This window comes from Sapajus apella, unplaced genomic scaffold (assembly GCF_009761245.1).
Source record: "Sapajus apella isolate SASKATOON/1434 unplaced genomic scaffold, GSC_monkey_1.0 scaffold2, whole genome shotgun sequence".
NCBI classification, from domain to species: Eukaryota; Metazoa; Chordata; class Mammalia; order Primates; family Cebidae; genus Sapajus; species Sapajus apella.
The window spans coordinates 10,569,759-10,589,096 of NW_022436942.1; the positions used below are offsets into that span (position 1 = coordinate 10,569,759).

Consider the following 19,338-nt stretch of genomic DNA (forward strand, 5'->3'; position numbering starts at 1 on the left):
TTTGCTCCTTAGAAGAAGTGTCATTTTCAATGTGTATAATACCAGCCACTTTTGCAATATTCTCTCTGAACAGGCTCAGCCCTGGGAGGAAGTAGGAAATGGAAATATGTATCTTATCCTTGCATATGCCTATTTCTTCACAAAATATTTGGAGTCAGCTCTCAAGATCAAATAAGTCCTCATGCCAGACTTCAACTTTCTCCAAGTAGTTTAGTGTAGAATTGTGTACTGTGGAAATCACTAGAAGCTAAAAGCAACACATAAAATATATGAACTTTTTTTTTTTTTTTTTTTTTTTTGAGACGGAGTTTCGCTCTTGTTACCCAGGCTGGAGTGCAATGGCGCGATCTTGGCTCACCGCAACCTCCGCCTCCTGGGTTCAGGCAATTCTCCTGCCTCAGCCTCCTGAGTAGCTGGAATTACAGGCACGTGCCACCATGCCCAGCTGATTTTTTGTATTTTTAGTAGAGACGGGGTTTCACCATGTTGACCAGGATGGTCTCGATCTCTTGACCTTGTGATCCACCCGCCTCGGCCTCCCAAAGTGCTGGGATTACAAACTTTTTGTTTTTATCTATCACCCTTTGCTAGATCTGCTTCTCTTTCTTCAGGCAAGGAATGAGAAACTGGAGAGAACATGCTTCCTCATCTGGCAGACCTAGTCTGCTATGCATTAGCCATGCCACTTCCATGAGCCTCAGTTTCCTCACTTACCAAAGAGGGAGCAGGATCACTTGTTATCAGAAGAGGGAGACTTCACAAGATACCTTTTTTTTCTGGTGAAGTCACCATCATTCCGTCTTGCCTCAGCCGTACAGGGTCAGAAACTCAGACGATGAGGCTTCCTCAGCATCCCAGACTTCAAGATCCAGACGGCTGCCAAAAGACACCAGAGATAAGGCTGTATACCAGAATGAGAATCCATTCACAAACAGAAGTGGATGTCTGTCTAGTGACCAGTCACTTCTCAGTACCATCACATTCTCTCCCTATAGAACCAGGGACAGCAAACAGAACATTGTCAGGGGAACACAGAATTGTGGAACGAGGGTTGGAGTTTGGCTTGTATGTTTTGAATAAATAATGGCATCCACCCCTGACCATCCTAAAAATGTATCATTTCCATTAGCTTCCCTTCTCTAGGATTCTCTTAAGACATACATTTTAAATGTAAAAAGCATAATCTTTCTTTTTGTGGGGGAGGGGATGGAGTCCAGCTCTGTTGCCCAGGCTGGAGTGTGGTGGCGCACACCTGTGGTCCCAGCTGAGGAGGCTGAGGCAGGAGGATCACTTGAATGTGAGAGGTCAAGGCTGCAGTGAGCCATGACTTCACCACTGCACTCCAGCCTGGGCAACACGGCGAGACCCTATCTCAAAAAAGAAAAAAAGAGGGATAAGGAAACTTTATATATATATATAAAGTTAGTGGGGTGTGTATATGTATGTATATGTGACATGTGTGTGTATATATATTATATACATACATACATATATATATATATATATATATGTCAGTCAGTAGTGGGGGAAAAAAAAACTTGGAATAAGATTTCTAAGTTGGAATCAAAGCTGCCCAACGACTTGTAGGGAAATAAAAGCAAAGCCTTTGAGTTTATCTTTTCTGAGGGGAAAAATAATTTGCATCTCTACCAGACAGAACTCAATTTGCATCTTATCACCTTTCTACAAGTTGCCATCCACCTTTGCAGAGTCTGAGTTCTGAGCAAGAGAAACGGAGAACTGCCATGCCCTAGACTCAGACGCCCCTGCGGCAGGCTCGCTAGTGTCTAGGGTGCCTTACTTCTCAGGTCTGATCATTCATCTTATCGCTTCTGTCCTGGACTCACCACCACCTCTCTTCAGCTTCCCTTAAGCCTGATTCTGGCCTGGACCATTCATTCCTCCCTAACATCCTTACGCATCTTTGTTGTGATCAAATTTATTTATTTCTAGCTTGTAAGCTTTTGTATTATCTGTAGGATGTTCACTTACAAACGGTGTACTTTCTGAAGGTTACTCCATTTCCTTCATGTCCAGGTTTTTGAAGAACTGTCCTATCCACCATTGTTCTACCATATGATTGGTCAGACAGGGCTATAGTAAAGATTACATTGAAGGCTGGGTGTGGTGGTTCATGCCTGTAATCCCAGCACCCTGGGAGGCTGAGGCAGGTGAATCACTTAAGGTTAGGAGTTCGAGACCAGCCTGACCAACGTGGTGAAACCCCATCTCTACTAAATATACAAAATTAGCTGGGCATGGTAGTAAACCCCTGTAATCCCAGCTACTCAGGAGGCTGAGGCAGGAGAATCACTTGAACCCAGGAGGTGAAGGTTGCAGTGAGCCAAGATCACACCATTGCAGTCCAGCCTGGGCAACAGGAGCAAAACTCCAACTCAAAAAAAAGATTAAATTGATAACAGTCTAGCCCAGGGCATGTCTCTCTCTTTCTCCTCTTTTCCTCTCTCAGATGGGATACAGAGCTCTTTCCTTTCCCGGGCTCTTTGTAAAGTCAGGCATCAGCAATCTCTACAGTGGGGAAATAAAATCAAGATGGTTAGCACTCAGTACAGTGAGAGTTTGGTTAGTTGCAACTTGTCATCCTTCCTGAATGACAGTGTACCTGGCCTTTAGTCCCATAGGCCCCGGGGACAGGTAGAGGGTGTGCCACCCATCCTGAGCTGCAGGAGGTTCCAGAGACAAGGAGGCCCACATGGGCCTGAGAGTAATGGGGGTCAGTCTGTTGCAGAGGGAATTGGAAAGAGGTTAAAAGCCGCAGAAGGGCCAGACCAGAGCCAATCTGGGAGCTAGAAAACAGGCTGAGTCAAGAGGGATGCTGTGACCAGGCAGCAGGCAGGCGTGAGCAAAGGCATCCACCACAGGGATTCCGCTGCAGCTGGCCAGCATGGTGGTGGCTGGGGTAAGTGTCAAGGATCAGTGATGGAGCTGGCAGTAACTAGAGGACTGGCTGCTTGCAACTTGGTTTGATCTCCTGGAGAATTTGGAGAATGGTCTAGCTCTTTCGTCTTTGTTACTGTGTGAACTGACAGATGTGCAAAGGTGCTCTGGGTTGAATGAGAAAGGCAGCACCTAAATCTGCCACAGATCTTAAAAACTGTGCTACTTTTTTGGTTGGGACTCAGCTCCACAAGGACCAAGGTAGCCCCTGGCTTGCTTATACTTAAAGCCAAAATCCCAGCTACTGATTCTCTCATTGTTGAGCCCTTGTTTTTTCCAGCCCTGGGTGCCACACTATTGCCAGAGTGCAGCAGGAGGCGGCGTTTGGAGCAGCTGTCCCTTTTTCTCCTTGGCCAAGGCGACTCCCCAGGCAGGAGGGCAGCAGCTGCCTTCTGACCCAATTCCTCTCAAAACCCCTGAGTTTCTAGCAGTATAAACTGAGATTGCTCCCTCTTGGGCTGCAAACTTCCAGTTTGGAAGACTATATTCTATCTTTTTTTCTTCCAGCCCAATAGGTAGTATAGAATTGTCCTCAAAACTGACATTACTTAAATTGTCAGAGTTAAAGGAATGGGGCTACCCCAGTGGTATCTGTCAAGAGTAAACCAAAGTGCTGGTGATTTAGGGGAAAACTGTCTCTTAGAAATAGGTGTCAGTTTGGTTCTGAAGGACATTGGGACAAGGGAGTGAGCCATAGGGAGCTGTCAGAGCTTGAGGGCTGCTTTTGGCATGACTGTCACTTGCCATGACTTGCTCAAGATAGCAGATGCAATACCCTTAAAATCCAAGCGGGGAGAGTTGGCTCTGCAGCTACAGCCTTTCACATGTGTCAAAATTGAATCATAAGCATTGGGTTTCTGATCTGGGCCCTTAGGACATTGTTCAAACATGTCGGCAGACTTGCTTAGAAATATAAAACAAGGCTGAGTATGAATCATGGTGAACCCACCGTGCCTCCTGTGAAAGCTTCTATTCTCAGGAGGGTTAGGAGCAATAGCAGCACATGCTGACGAATAGTTGAAATTGAACTGAGCTTTGTAAAACTGTATCCTAGCCCTGAATGTTATGTTCCAAGAAGCTCATTGGCTCTTTTAGAACAGAAAAACTTTGCAACTGTGTACATGGTCCAGGTTCCCCAGAAGCGTCCTCTAGTCAGCACAAAAGACAGACCCTACAAGAAAAATCTTGCTTCACATGGGCTAGGGCAGAATGCAGAGCCAACTGACAGGATGGTACGCCATAGGGGCATGGAGTGGGACTTTATGCGGATGTTTTGGAAAGCCACAAAGGGCTCTGATGAGAAGAAACCCAGCAGAAATGATAAATTATTCATCTTTAGTTGGTTGGGCAGTTGGAAATGAATAAAGGCTGCTTGACCAGCTAGGATATTACATGTCAAAAAAAAAAATCGTGATTTGGTGGAAAGAACACAGCAAATACGGTCAGATGTTGTCTTGAATCCTGGTGCTTCTGCATTCTAACTGGGCAAGTCAGTGCATCAACTTTTTCAAGGCTCAGTATCCTCATTCATGGAAAGGCAATGGTTTTGCTGCACAGAGGTATTGGAAGATCAAAAGCAATCATATGTAAGAAAGTAAAGGGATTCATTTCCAGGGTAAGGGGGAAGTATGAATTTAAACCTCAGAGTCCTTAGAATTATTTTTGCACAGAAATAAATCCAAAGTAATCACTACCTATCTCCAGGTAAACAGGGCTACATGGCACAATTCATTGTTACTGATTTGAGAACAGAATTACATAAAAGATAAGCTTCTAGAACAGATTTCTAGAAGCTTATCTTTTATGTAGCTTTAAAATAATTTTCTTTTTGTTAATTTGCCATTGCTAGGCTATTTCCAGGAGAACCACAGAACTATTAAAATTCAGTATCCTTTAACCTTGGGAGATGTCTCTGGAGAAATAGATTACTTTTAAATTTAAACTATTTATTAGCCTCTCATCCTGAAGAATTTGCCATAAGCACATATGAGCTCTGAGGCTCAGAAAAACCAAGGCTCTTGGCCAATAACTGTGACCTTGGAGTTAATGAGCTACTCTGCTAATGCACCCTGGTTGGCATCCATCTCTAATGTTTTGGTTGGTGTACTACCATTGGTTGGTGTTGGCAGTTTTAGGTTCCTGTAACCCCAGCACTTTGGGAGGCTGAGAGGGCAGATCACAAGGTCAGGAGTTCAAGACCAGCCTGGCCAATATGGTGAAACCTCATCTCTACTAAAAATACAAAAATTAGTTGGGTGTGGTGGCAGGCACCTTTAGTACCAGCTACTCAGGAGGCTAAGGCAGGAGAATCACTTGAACCCGGGAGGCAGAGTTTGCAGTGAAGTAAGCTGATATCACGTCATTGCTCTTCAGCCTGGATGACAGAGCAAGACTCCATCTCAAAAAACAAAAACAAAAAAACAGTGGCATCTCTTTCTTGTGCCCCATCTGGCTTCTAACCTGTGGTACAGACACCCAAGAATCACAGGCCAGCAGAGTGATGGAGAACTCCACTATTATCCCAAGCCCACACCAAATGTTTCTTCAAATGCAAGGATTCTGGTTTACTATGTTAGAAAACATGCCTTAGATCTAAAACCGAAGTGAGTTTCCTAGTACCCATTGTAAGCTTAGGATTTAGCACCCTCACATGTGGGTACACTTCAAGGATATGGCTAGGCCTGCAGAGCAGAAGCTGATGCACTTTCCCAACCAGCCATAGGCATAGAGTCTGCAGGACTGCACCCCGTACCTAGTTGCAAGTGGAACAGAGATAGCAAGGAGGATGCCCACCCTCCGGGAATGGTGGTGATGGTCCCTGCCCCAGGTGTGTTGCTTGCCATGTGGAGAAAACATGGCTAAGAATAAGGACAGAAGAGGAGCAAAAGGGCAAGAGATCCAATAGATAAAGCCAGAATGGCACATAAGCAGGAATCTTGGGCAGAGAGATTTCACCCACTGGTCAACAGAGTCTGAAGAATGTCAGTCTGTTACCAATCGTAATAACTACTAGCCTCCTTCTCACTTTCTCATTTTTTTCCTTTTCCCACTATTCCTCCTCTTCCTTCCTTTGAGAAAGCAGCATGGAGATAGAAGGAAAAGGACTAGAATAGGCCGGGTGTGGTAGCTCACGCCTATAATCCCAGCACTTTAGGAGGCCATGGCAGGTAGATCATTTTAGGTCAGGAGTTCAAGACCAGCCTGACCAACATGGCAAAACCCTGTCTCTGCTAAAATTACCAAAATTAGCTGGGTGGTAGTGGCATGCACCTGTAATCCCAGGTACTCAGGAGGCTGAGGCAGGAGAATCACTTGAGCCTGGGAGGCAGAGGTTGCAGTGAGCCGAGATCCCACCACTGCATTCCAGTCTGAGACCCTGTCTCAAAAAATGAAAACAAAAAAGGACTAAAATATAATATAAATAAATAATATTTCCTCCAGTGAAGGCTTCTTAAAGGAATGGCCAATTCCAGATCAGGGATTTGAACTATTCATGATGAGTCATATTTTGTGCCAGAAAGCAAAGAAGCAACCAAAACCAATGGATTATATCAAAAGGACACTGGAGTCAACATGAAAGACTTCCTGTGACCTAAGATGAGAGCATGTGAGCATCCAAAAGAATAATGATGCAACTGATTTAAATGCATTGAACAGGCCGGGCACAGTGGCTTATGCCTATAATCCCAGTACTTTTGCGAGGCCGAGGTGTGCAGAACACTTGAGGTCAGGAGTTCAAGACCAGCCTGGCCAAAATGGTGAAACCCAGTTTCTACCAGAAACATAAAAATTAGCCAGGTGTGGTGGCAAACGCCTTTAATCCCAGCTACTGAGGAGGCTGAGGCACGAGAATTGCTTGAACCCAGGAGGTGGAGGTTTCAATGAGCTGAGATTGTGCCCCTGCACTCCAGCCTCGGCAACAGAGTGAGACTCAGTCTTAAAAAAAAAAAAAAATTGACTATATCAAAACTTATAGGTTCATATTGATCCCATCCCCCACCTTCCCCACACACACATTGTCATTGGGCCACCATTTGAAGTATTTAATGAATGAATTCCCTGTTCTGAAGTTGAAAGGAAAAAATTCACATTCATTCATTCTGCCCTTCTTGTATAAACTGTATTTCAGAGTAACCAAACAGCACTAATTGAAAAAAGAGAATTCTCCTTTACAAAACCATTTTAGCTAATAGAGAAGATGTTCATAGGATTAGAAAAAAGTTATCATTTTGCAACCCGTAATGAAATTTTGATTCAGACAGTGATCATCAATACATAAAACCATTAGGTTGAAGATTGATGACAACCCTTACAATAGGGGAATGAGGCTGTCATCACCTGAACCCACCCAAAGTGGGACAACTAGACATGATGTGATAGGAAGCATTGTGCCACCCCCCCAGCCCCAGTACAAAGCTGGCCTCCACTGACATCAAGCATCGAGAGTTAACTTCCATTTAGAGAAATGTGGGAGACAGAGGAACATGCTGCAGAGCAAATGACACAGTTTCAGCAATAGGTCAGCAGCACAGGGGGAAGGATGAGAACCCAACACAGATGAGAGATTTAACAGACTTAACACAGGTGTAGTATGTGGACTTTGTTGGGATCATGACTTAAGCAAGCCAACTTTAAAAAAATTTGAGGCTGGGCATGGTGGCTCACACCAGCACTTTGTGGGGGTCAAGGCAGGAGGATCACTTGAGGCCAGGAGTTCAAGACCAGCCTGGCCAGCATGGCAAAACCCTGTCTCTACTAAAAATATAAAAATTAGCTGGATGTGGTGGTGCACTCCTATAATCCCAGCTATTTGGAAGGCTAAGATAAGAGACTTGCTTGAACCTGGGAGGCAGTGAACCAAGTTGTAGTGAGCCAAAGTCATGCCACTGCACTCCAGCCTGGGTGACAGAGCAAGACTCTGTCTCAAAAAATTAAAAATAAAAATAAGAAACCATTTTTGAGACAATTGGGAAAATTATGGATTATTGGTGGCTGTCAAGTAAGAAGAGTTAATGTTGCCAGTGAATGAATGAGGTGGAGGTTATGAAAGAAAGTGATCATTTTTTTTGGAGGTGCATACTGAAGTATGTAGGAGTGAAATGACATGTGGTTTGACTGGTGTTTGCCTGAAAACACTCCCCCGAAGAAGACAAGGATAGATGAAGGAAACATGGCAAGCTCTTGATGGCTGTTGGATTTGAGTGGTGAATAGATGTTTGAATTTTCACTAAGAATATTTTCTTCCAGTGACTTACTCTTCTGTTCCTTAGGAAAGAGGGGCAGAAATCTCCTGTCTGGCCTAAGGCAAAAACATAATTGTGGAGCGGCCTAAATATTCCTCTCTGCAATGAGTATTTATTAAGCAACTGTGTGCTAGGCAAGGAGAGAGTGTGCAAGATCTAAGCTTTGCAGTCAGAAGCCTCAGTTTGAACCGATTCTCTGTTGCTATCAGTTTGATCCTGGGCAAGTTGCTGTTTCTCTTTGAGCTTTCACTTCCCTGTCTGTATATGATCTGCTCCACAAACTGGTAAAGGCAGTAACATCTCTCTGCTTTCTAAACTACTCACTCAACTCCCACAGCCCTTACTAGCAAGAAGTCTAGCATCCCCCTTGGAGGACCTTCCCCCTCTCTTCCTCACTGTCTGGAAATCTGGGTCTCCTCAGCCCGCAGGTGGGCGGGCCTGGCCCTGGTACCAGGAGTGCTGTCCCTCTCACGGCCACACGGTGTAGATCTTGGAGCTTCATCTTCCTGCCCGGCTACTCTGTCACGGGACAGGCTTGCCGATTCCCAGCATGGCCTTGAGTGAGGGGTGAGGGGATGGCTGGAACCGCAGAATTAAATCTTAGTTTTCATTCTCGTTCTCTGAAATGACCCATAAAGGCACAGCACATCATGGCTGGTCCGCAGCCTTATATTGTGCAGGACAAGCCCTTTCTATCGGACAAAATACTAACCCCATTATATAGCAGCTGCTGCTTTAGGGGCTTGGGATATATTTGTGAATAAAAAAGACCCCTACTCCCCTCAGGGAGCTGGGGAGTGGGGATCTGCCACAAACCTGAGCCCAGGCCACCAGCGAAGTCTTCCCCTCTCCCCTTGGTGAGTATTGTTTTGGAAGATGAAGGTGCTCTCAACCACACAGTGTGAACCTAACCTACTTTTCCCCAAGCATCAGCAGTGAGCATGTTAGATGGGCGGTGGGTGGTGGGGCTGGTGCAGGGGTGCTGAGTGTTACTAGACTACACACGTACACATAACCCCACACACCTTTTATGTAGCAAAATGGAGCTTGCTCCTCTGTCCTGTATAACTGAGTGCCACAAAAATGATCCTTCAACAGAAATCAGGTCATTTCTTCAGGCTGAAAAAACTTTGTATCTGTCACCTCACTTAAAATGACTGTTATCCATCTTACAGAATTGTTATGAGGATCACATCAGATTCTTCACTGGGCTGGCCTCATAAAGGTTGTGTTTTGCTCACTGCTTTTTTTTTTCCCACTCTATCCTGTGAGATATATTCTCAGTCCCTAAAACAGTCCCTGGCACATAGTATTCCAGGGTGCGCACATGCGCGCGCGCACACACACACACGTGCGCGCACGCGCGTGCACACACACACACGCATGTGCACACACAGTGATGAATGAGCCTGCGAAGAGGGTGATCTCAGGAAACATTACCTCTGTAGATTCTCAGTCGGTCTGGGGTGGGCCTGAGACTGCATTTTCACTGGCTCCTGAGAGTGGCTCTTGTCCAGGACACTTAAGTGGTGAGGCCGAGTGGTGCATTTTGAGTGGCAGTAAAGTGGAACCATTAAGTACTTGGTGTCTGGGGTCTGACAGTCACGTCCCCACCATTCTTATCTTTGTGGCCTTGGGCGGGTTACATAACCCCAGTAAAATTGAATTGCCTCACCTCCAATATGGCAATACCCACTAGGGCTGCCTGATGAATAGTATTGACCCAGTCAACTTGATATTTTTAGCTCTCTGTCCAGTAAATTTTAAAAAACCCCACACACTGACCACTTTTGTATTGCCTTCAGAATGCCATAGCCCTCTGAAGTAAAATCACTGGATGTAAACAAAGATACTTGCTATAAGAGTTTTAACTTTCATATTTTGCCCTTTATAGCTCTGATTTTTTGTTTTTACCATTTTACAAGAATATATTCATACGTTAGTTGTGTAAAGCAAATATATACATATAATTAATATAATTACAGTAGAAAATTAAGCCTGACCATTGCTTGAAGTCTTTGTGGATGGCATGTGGGGCAACTTGATAAAACCCGTGGCCCTCTTAAAGCGTTAACTGAGCGTTGAGTGCTGAGCGTGCTGCTGGGCGCAGTGTGCTCGAGGACTGCCACATATTCATGCCTGTGCCTCTGGAAGGCAGGCTTTTCTTCCTCTTCTTCACTGCTGTTTCCAGCAACCCACGCTGTGCTTACAGTATGCTAGGGACTCAGTAAACATTTGATGAATGTACAAATGATCAGTTCTTTTCGCCTCAGGTGAACTCTCGCAGGTGGTCAGGTGGAGGAGTGAGGGCTGGGGCAGCTTTAGCCAGCTGTAGTTGGCCTTAGGTGCAGAGAGACCCAGCAGGGGCCCACAGCACACAATGTGGATGTCTTCAGTTGCTGAATCAAACCCTAGACAAATGCTGAGGGAGCGAGTCATGCTGAGGCACAAAGCAAGGTGTTGGCCATGGAAATGCGTTCGGGTCTTTTACATGGTGTTCTGCGATGATGCTCATTGGGGGTTCCAGAGCAAATAAAAGGTTGGAGTTAATTGTACTTGCCCAAAGAGAGGGTATGCTGAGCACTGTGCTTAGCAGAGCACCAGGCAGGAGTGGGGAGGAAGGAAAGGCCTTTGGCTTATTCCCCGACATCTCGGCAGTTGTACAGGGCTGCCACAGACAGCTCCTCTGACCAGGGGCTGCCCCAGGAAAATAGAAGACATCAACACGCCCTGAGAAAGTTCTCTCCTGTCTCCCTGAAGACTGCAAAGGAGGGAGGGAGGACCCGGACTTTCCAGTTCTCCTCCTTTTTCAGCTCTGGATGGGACTTCATAAAGTCCAAGGATATTCTTGGAGTGGGAAAAAAGCTGCAGGATTGAGTGCAGGGAGCTGACTGATGCTGATATTACAAATCCATGATGTGACTAAAAGTGGTGTAAAAAGATTATTCATCAAGAGGTCGCAGAAGGAAACGTTTCCAGCTCCGCTAATTGTTCCCATCCCACTTTCTCTCTCTTCAGGTGACCTTGTACAAGGACTCTGACATGGAGGACTTTGGGTTCAGTGTAGCGGATGGCTTGCTGGAGAAAGGAGTGTATGTCAAAAATATTCGCCCAGCTGGGCCAGGAGATCTTGGTGGCTTAAAGCCCTATGACAGGCTCTTACAGGTAAGATCTCAGGTGGAATTTTAATTCCTTGCAAGTAATTTCTCACTGGGAGTTTCCTCCACATCCTCCTGCATATTTGGGGCCCTTTGCTTTTTTCCCTTTTTTTGTCATCAAAATTATGGAATTAGTAGAAGCAAACAGCTGAATAAAGAATTTTCAGCTCTAGTAAATTCTAACCCAGCCCCCAAAGTTGTGTGGTTTATCAGGTTTTTTTTTTTTTTTGAGCTCAGAGCCATCTTTCCCAATCTCATGCTCATTTCTCAGACTCCACCCAACCACAGGTCATCTCCCAGCATCGCATAGTAGTCCTGTAAATATGGTTCTCTGACTCTAGGTGCAAGCAGCCTAGTCCTTCCTACCACTTGTCTTCTGCACGACCTATACGGCCCCAGGGATTTGGCCTCTTTCCCTTGCCAGCATCTTGCTTCCCCTCCCCTCCCCTCCCCCTCTCCTTCTCCTCTCCCCTCCCCACGCCCCTCCTTTCCCATTTCCTCCCCTCCCCCTCCCCTCTCCTCCCCCCTCCCCTCTCGTCTTCTCTCCACTTCTTTTCTTCTTTCTTGACAGAGCCTTGCTCTGTCACCCAGGCTGGAGTGCAGTGGTCTGATCTGGGTTCACTGCAACTTCTGTCTCCCAGGTTCAAGCGATGCTCCTGCCTTGGCCTCCCAAGTAGCTGGGATTACAGGTGCCTTCCACCGCACCCAGCTAGAAAGCAGTTTGCTAATTGGAGGTTGATGATGCAACTTTTGAAGTTGATGGAAGGTTAGATTTTTTTTTTAGAGACAGAGTCTTGTTCTGTCTTTCAGGCTGGAGTGCAGTGGCACCATCTCAGCTCACTTCAACCTCCACCCCCCAGGGTTCAAGCGATTCTCCTGCCTCAGCCTCCTGGGTAGCTGGAATTACAGGTGCATGCCACCACCCACAGCTAATTTTTGTATCCTTAGTAGAGACGAGGTTTCACCATGTTGGCTAAGCTGGTCTCAAATGCCTGACCTCAAGTGATCCGCCCCCTAGGCCTCCCAAAGTGCTGGGATTATAGGCATGAGCCACTGTGCCTGTCCTCTTCATTTACTCTCTAGCTTCAACTGTATTTCAGGAATGGCGTTATGCCGCCACCTCCTGGCCTTTGCACCTGCTGTCCTCTGAGTTTGTGGCGCTCCTCTGCTAAACATGCACAGGCTCCTTCCCCGCTCCTTCCTCTACTTCAGGTCCCTGCTCACACGCTGCCACTTAAACCACTCCCACTCGGTCTAAAAGGGCCCTCCCTGCCTCTGCATTCCTTACCCTGCTTTCCTGGTTTGCAGTACAGCCAGACATGATGCTAGTTATGTGCTTATTGTGTGTTGCCCACTAGAATGTAACTCCACGAGGACAGGGATTTTACTCTCCGCCGTATTCTCAGTTCCGAGAACAATGCTGTCACATAAAAGTGCTCAGTACTGTGCAGCAGAATAGAAGCATGTGGGCTCTGAGCCTTGTCATATGCTCTTCCCTTTCTCTGAACACCCTTCTAATCCCTAGGCCTTACCTGCTTCACTCTGACTCAACTTTCTGGTCTCACATAGATTAGCGATTCTCAACCTTGACTGAAAAAATGGAATCACCTAGAGAATGTATCCCAATGTCCAGATTAAATGCTACACCAATTAAACCAGCAACTCGAGGATGATACGGCATTGGTTTGTTTTTAAAGCTCCCCCAGTGATTCCAGTGAGCAGCCAAATTGAAAACCACTAGCTTAGAGGACTTCTCTTCAAAGTCTAATTTCACCAGACACCACCCAACCTTCTTTACCTCAAGTCTAGACTAGGGGCTCCTCCTTTATAGAATAGCAGCTTTTGAATTTGCATTATTAAAACTGCCTGTTCAGAGTTTGCAGTGAGCCAAGATCACGCCACTGCCCTCCAGCCTGGGCAGAGTGAGACCCCATCTCAAAAAAAAATAAAAAACCTTCCTGTTTCCCTGCATATATTCCCAGCAGATTGGAAACTTATTAAGAGCAGGGCTAGTTAGTACCTTACTCTGTCATTTCCCATTATATGGTGCTTGATTTCTCAGTAATTTCTCACAATATCTGAAACCAAATTAACCTTGCTTACTTAATATAGTACCATTGTGGTCAGATATAGTTTTATTTAGTAAAGCAGATTTCTGATCTTATGTACAGTTTTTAGGAAGAGTATTTTGCAGGAAAAAGAGGTGGGTTGAAGCCAGACTTAGCAGTGTACTCACCTGGATAAAGTCCTTCACCAAACAGCTGACTTTCAAAGCAGGAGGCTGCCACTAATTGGTTACTTTCAGAGTGTGTTCATTTATCAATTTAATAGTTTTGGAATCAATTCTGGTGATGATTTTTACTATAGCAATAGAACAGTTGGTCTTATCCTAGCAGTTTGGGGACACTTTGTTTTCCATAAACACGCTAATATTTGCTGAATGAATAACTATGGACAAGTTAGTTAACCTCTATGAGTATCTTCCTAATCCATAAATTAGAGCTAGACCTAATCTCATGGAAGTTGAGGCTGTAAAAGTAGACTACATTCCGATTATAAAGGGTCTTGAATGTGATGCTAAAGCTCTTGAACTTTATGCTGGGGGCATATTAATTTCTTAAGCAGGATAATGACATGATTGGTAACACAGAAAGGCAATACAATATTATTGTGGGAGTATCGGCGGTGAGTTGGGGAGGGGAAGATCACAGGCAAGGAAACCAGGTAGGAGTAGGTAAGATAAGACAATTGTTTCAGAACTAATGAGTCTTTAATATTTTCAGCACATAGTGATAGAGCATTCTGGGAAGCAGTTGGTGGTTTGGATCCACTGTTGAGGAGAGAGGTTAGAGCCAGGGTTAAAGACTTAGGATACTAAAGGGTGGGGTTTAGGTCAAGTTGCCCTACGTGGCCTTATAACAAAGAAGAAAAAGAACCAAGGATGGATTCTAACAATAACAAAATTTATGTATCTATGAATGACAGTTTCTCTCTCGTCACCCAGGCTGGAGTGTAGTGGTGCAATCTTGGCCCACTGCAACCTACACCTCCTGGGTTCAAGCGATTCTCCTGCCTCAACCAGCTCCAGAGTAGCTGGGATGACAGGTGCCCACCACCACACCCAGCTAATTTTGTATTTTTAGTAGAGACAGTTTCAACATGTTGGCCAGGCTGGTCTCGAACTCCAACCTCAGGGGATCCGCCCAGCTCGGCCTCTCAAAGTACTAGGATTATGGGTGTGAGCCACTGCACCCAGCCACAATAACCAAATGTAAAGGACAGGAAGAAATAAAGGCAGGAAAGGGCTGAAAGCAAGCAGTTAAAATGGTAAAAGGATCAAAACCAAGTGGGGTTGTAGAACCAAGGAAGGAGAGTTTTAAGGGTGAGGAGATGTCAAGAGCAGCAAATGCTAAACGCCAAGGAGGATGCAAACTCCAGAGCATTGCTGGATTTGACAAGTGGGGTCATTTGCCAGCAGTGCAATGTGTCAGGGGGGACCTGAGAACACTGAGGAGAGAATGGGAGGTCAAGAAGTAGAAGTGGCATGTGGGTGATTTTAAAAACTTTTTTTGGTGAAGAAGGAGAAGCAGAAGATGATAGATGCCTGTTTAAGCTTAAGAGGGGGATAAAGCTCATTTAAAAAAAAATTTTTTAATCCTTAATAGAAACTGGGTCTCACTATATTGCCCAGGCGAGTTGCAAACTCATGGCATCAAGCAATCCTCCCATCTTGGTCTCCTAAAGTGCTGCGATGATGGGTGTGGGCCACTGCACCTGGTTGAGCTCCACTTGTAAGAGAGGTAGTTCAGCACCATGATTCAGAGCACAAGCTTTGGAATCAGCCAGTTGGCCTGGGATTACATCCTACAACCCGTACCAACTGCTGATCTAAGGCAAAGCTCTTAACCTCTCTGTGCCTTGCTTTTCTCATCTGTAAATTAGGGATAATATTCAGCACTTGAAGCACCCCCACTGTGGGTGAGGACACCTGCTTGGCATGAGGATAGGTAAGATGTGTATGTTTCCTTGCCCTTGAGAGCCTTACAATTTACTAGTAGACAATGGTGAGCCAGTAGCCATGTCACAGCATAGTCAAAGCAAGGACCTCACAGTGCTCATTTTGGCACCTTCATGACTCCAGACAACTTGTTGCACCTGAAGTGTTACTCTGGGTTTTGGGAATTATGGTTACGATGATAATTCAAAATGGCTCTTCTTGTCCTTTCAGGTGAATCACGTCCGAACCAGAGACTTTGACTGCTGCCTTGTTGTGCCCCTCATAGCAGAATCCGGGAATAAGCTGGACCTGGTTATTAGTAGAAACCCGTTGGCTTCACAGAAGTCTATAGAACAACAGAGTCTACCAGGAGACTGGAGTGAACAGAACAGTGCTTTTTTCCAGCAGCCTAGCCATGGTGGTAATTTGGAGACACGAGAACCCACTAATACATTATAGCAACGCTTTTTATAAAGCAGGACAAAAGACAATATCTACATGGTGCTAAAAATACCTTTAAGATTTCTGTGACATTTGAAGCACAGATGATCACATGGCATTAACCGCAAGCACAGGGGTCTTTTAAATCTCTCATGGCTCATGTTCACTTCCCTTTTCAAGTTGAAGAGGTTTCTTTTTTGGTGACCACTATGGTCTATGGCGGGCAATGCCCTGCCAGGCCCAATGGTAGAGAAAAATAGGCCGCCCCCCAACCCTACAATGAACATCAGAGGAAATTTTTTACAAGTTCATCTTACTATCACTTTTTAAAAAGAGAAACATCTGTTTGAAAATATTCTCTATGATGATTTCCTTAATTCACTTTGAAATCGGTTTCTTACTATGAAGTCGTTAATGTAAGAACTTGACCAACAAGGCTTTTCTTCTCATAAGCTGGCTCTAGGGGAATGAGTGTTTGGTAAACTGCTGGGACTGCCACAGTGGGAGGGGTACAGGTATAAAATTAAGTTATCTTAAAATGTTTCAGCAATGATGCACGTAGGAGACCATAATAGGTGGTGGTAACTGTTTTGCTGAAGTATAGGAATGATTTTAACTAAGATGTATGCTATTCCCTATGCAACAAATTATCAAACAGGATATGTCTTGTGACCTGTTTTTTTTTTTTAAGGACACATTTTTAATAGCTGAAAATCTCTGATAATGAATTAGAGTGTGTAGTAAACACGAGAATTAGCTATATTACCTTATTTTTTAAATTCAAGACTAAGAACTTAAGAGAGAATGAAGAGTCTATTAAAATGAGGTTCCTCTTAATGATAGGCAAATCAAACTCATACTGCTTGATATGTTTTTGAAAACTGGTAATATTGAGGGTGTACAGCACATGTACTTAAAAATGACACTGGACTATCTTTTGTTCTGAGCCATGCCACTTACTGAAATTGTAAATACATTTTTCACAAATGCATTGCCAATTATTACCATCCCTCAAAGCAATAAATTGTGACAGTTGCTTTAAATGTTTGTCAGCAACTGTTTTCATTTGTTCAGATATTTTGAATAGCTACACTAATAACTGTTATTTGGTGAATATAAAAAAATAGATCTGTATATTGATGGTAGACTCTCCATATTGAAATGATTATTTTCCAAACATTTTCATTTTGGTCAATAATTCAAACTTTACCACTTAGGCAAAGCATTCAAACACTGTGTCCTTTGTTGTTTAAGAAAAAAAAAATCACCTTTCTTTTTGTGCAAAAAAATATTTATTTCAATCACATTTCAGAACCGCCAGGGCAGGAAGGTATAAAGCAGAATCATGTTAAGAAAAAAGATCATGAGTCACTTAAATATGTATTTTTATTTGTAACAAGTATTAAACTGTAAAGTATTTTTGTACAAATTTAATACTTTAATAGCATGGTATTTATCGTCTATGTATGGTTTTGGGGAATTCAAATTGTTCAAATATTTGTATGGAAAAAAAAAAACCCTCTACCAAATGGAATAAACAGTGATTTTAAAAAGCCAAATAAACAGGACATGCATTATTGGTGTTTCCAACATATTTCAGTGTTCTACCCTGAGCTCTATACAATGTTTTCTTGTTTTGTTTGAGATGATGGAGTTTCACTCTGTTGCCCAGGCTGAAGTGAAGTGGCATAATCTCAGCTCACTGCAACTCTTGCCTCCGGGGCTCAAGTGATTCTCCTACACAGCCTTTGGAGTAGCGGGCATTACAGGCCCCGACCACCACAACCAGCTAGTTTTTGTATTTTTAGTAGACACAGGGTTTCACTGTGTGGCCAGGCTGGTCTCAAACTCCTGACCTCAAGTGATCCACCTGCCTTGGACAGGCGTGGGCAACCACATCCGGCCACAGTGTTTATTTTTGTATACTTTTCTAAAGGTGAAAGGTTTTCCTATCAACCTGAAAAGCACCACTGAAGAGTTGGAACCTAGGTTTTGAAACTGCATCTAGGTTTGATTTCAGGTCCGGTACTTAATGGTAGTATGAAATTTACTCACCATGAGTCAGCTTCTCTACCTGAAACTGAAGGTCATGTGTGTACCACAGAACCATTGAGAAGATGAGGAGTGAAATGTAGGAGAATGGGCTAAAACACACAAACACCTGCAAGACTAATGGTACATTTACTGTAGGTGACAAATTTTGGTCAAGTATTACAACATCCACCCTCCTCAGAGAAAATTACATGTACTCTATGAGATAGATTTACATATAAACTATTAAAACATACAAACTTTATGCTACCTTAAAAAAAAAAAAAAAAAACACTATAGTCTCAACATTTTCATTTCTGCAAACTGCCTTGCAAGCCTTGTAAATTCACATTCATTTTTATCCAGTTGGATTCAGTGTGCCCAGGGTTACATTCTGAAAGGCAGAGTATTTTCTAGCACCTGAGAGTCATACGACCCCAAGTGACAATCTATTATTGCAAAAATCCAAGCAACTGTTCAAATATTTATTGCACAATATAGCTATATAGTGTCTCCTCACTTCTGCATCAAGCATGAGGCTGAAGCCAATGAAATGTGTAGTTAGAACAGATTTTGTGAATAAAGGCAAATGAGAAGCTGTATCTCATAAAAGACGGATATTTCAGTTGTAGCCAAAACTAAAATGAATGAACAATAGAAAATGGCTGTTAAAACAAGGTTTGAGGGAGGCGCATCTCACACATTCACGTGAACACCCATGCATCAGGCTTATGACCTACAGAAGGATCTTAATGAAATTTTACAGAATTTGGAATTGGGTCAGTTATTTGTATTTTGGCCAATAGTACATTTATAATATGAGAATTAGTGCTTTGGAATATTCAGTTACATAGTATTAGTTTCATTGTGTTTTATGGAAAAAAGGTATTTTCAAGTTCTTCTTGACAGTGTGAAGCTTTACCTGAGCCCTATACCCTGAAACATAGCCAGAGTTAATGAAATTTTATTTCTAAAACATTACAGTAACCCTCCTGCCCAACACCTGTGTGTTCCAGGAAATGGCTTATTATAAAGAACCATCCTTCCCCGGGTGACTTCGATAAGACTCACAGATGTTCATCCCCCGCTCCTCCATTTACTTATAACAAAATCAGACACAGACTGCCCTGAAAATTCCCACTCTTTGCTTCATAAATGATTAGCTGAATTGCTTGTACTCACTGATCTAGAGAATATATTAAGCTTCCTTCCCCCAGGCTGTTGAACTTTGACCAAATCTTAATTTAAGTCAGCACACAACCCCTCCTTAAGAGCCCCTCCTAACAGTAATAGGATAAGAGTTAAAATTAATGAAAAAGAGAACAGAGGCCAGGCGAGGTGGCTCAAGCCTGTAATCCCAGCACTTTGGGAGGCCGAGGCGGGTGGATCACGAGGTCAAGAGATCGAGACCATCCTGGTCAACATGGTGAAACCCCGTCTCTACTAAAACTACAAAAAATTAGCTGGGCATGGTGGCACGTGCCTGTAATCCCAGCTACTCAGAAGGCTG

General features: G+C 43.9%; 1 protein-coding gene and 1 non-coding gene across 14 annotated transcripts in view; one reads left to right on the forward strand and one right to left on the reverse strand.

Annotated features, from left to right (window-relative positions):
- GRIP1 (glutamate receptor interacting protein 1) overlaps positions 1-17,356 on the forward strand; it is a 702,506-nt gene extending 685,150 nt beyond the window's left edge. For 6 of the 13 annotated variants that reach the window (XM_032284375.1, XM_032284413.1, XM_032284348.1 and 3 more), the window contains 2 exons: positions 11,220-11,366; positions 15,588-15,815. In XM_032284375.1, coding sequence (XP_032140266.1) covers positions 11,220-11,366; positions 15,588-15,815 — 375 coding nt within the window. Of the gene's footprint in view, positions 1-11,219; positions 11,367-15,587 lie in introns of all 13 variants that reach the window. The other 7 variants (XM_032284404.1, XM_032284421.1, XM_032284383.1 and 4 more) reach the window with 3 other exon arrangements.
- A 1,121-nt stretch (positions 17,357-18,477) lies between these two features.
- On the reverse strand, positions 18,478-18,576 carry LOC116528164. The gene has a single exon (XR_004258901.1). It is a non-coding gene; the product is annotated as a small nucleolar RNA U13 (small nucleolar RNA).
- Between the last annotated feature and the right edge of the window lie 762 nt (positions 18,577-19,338).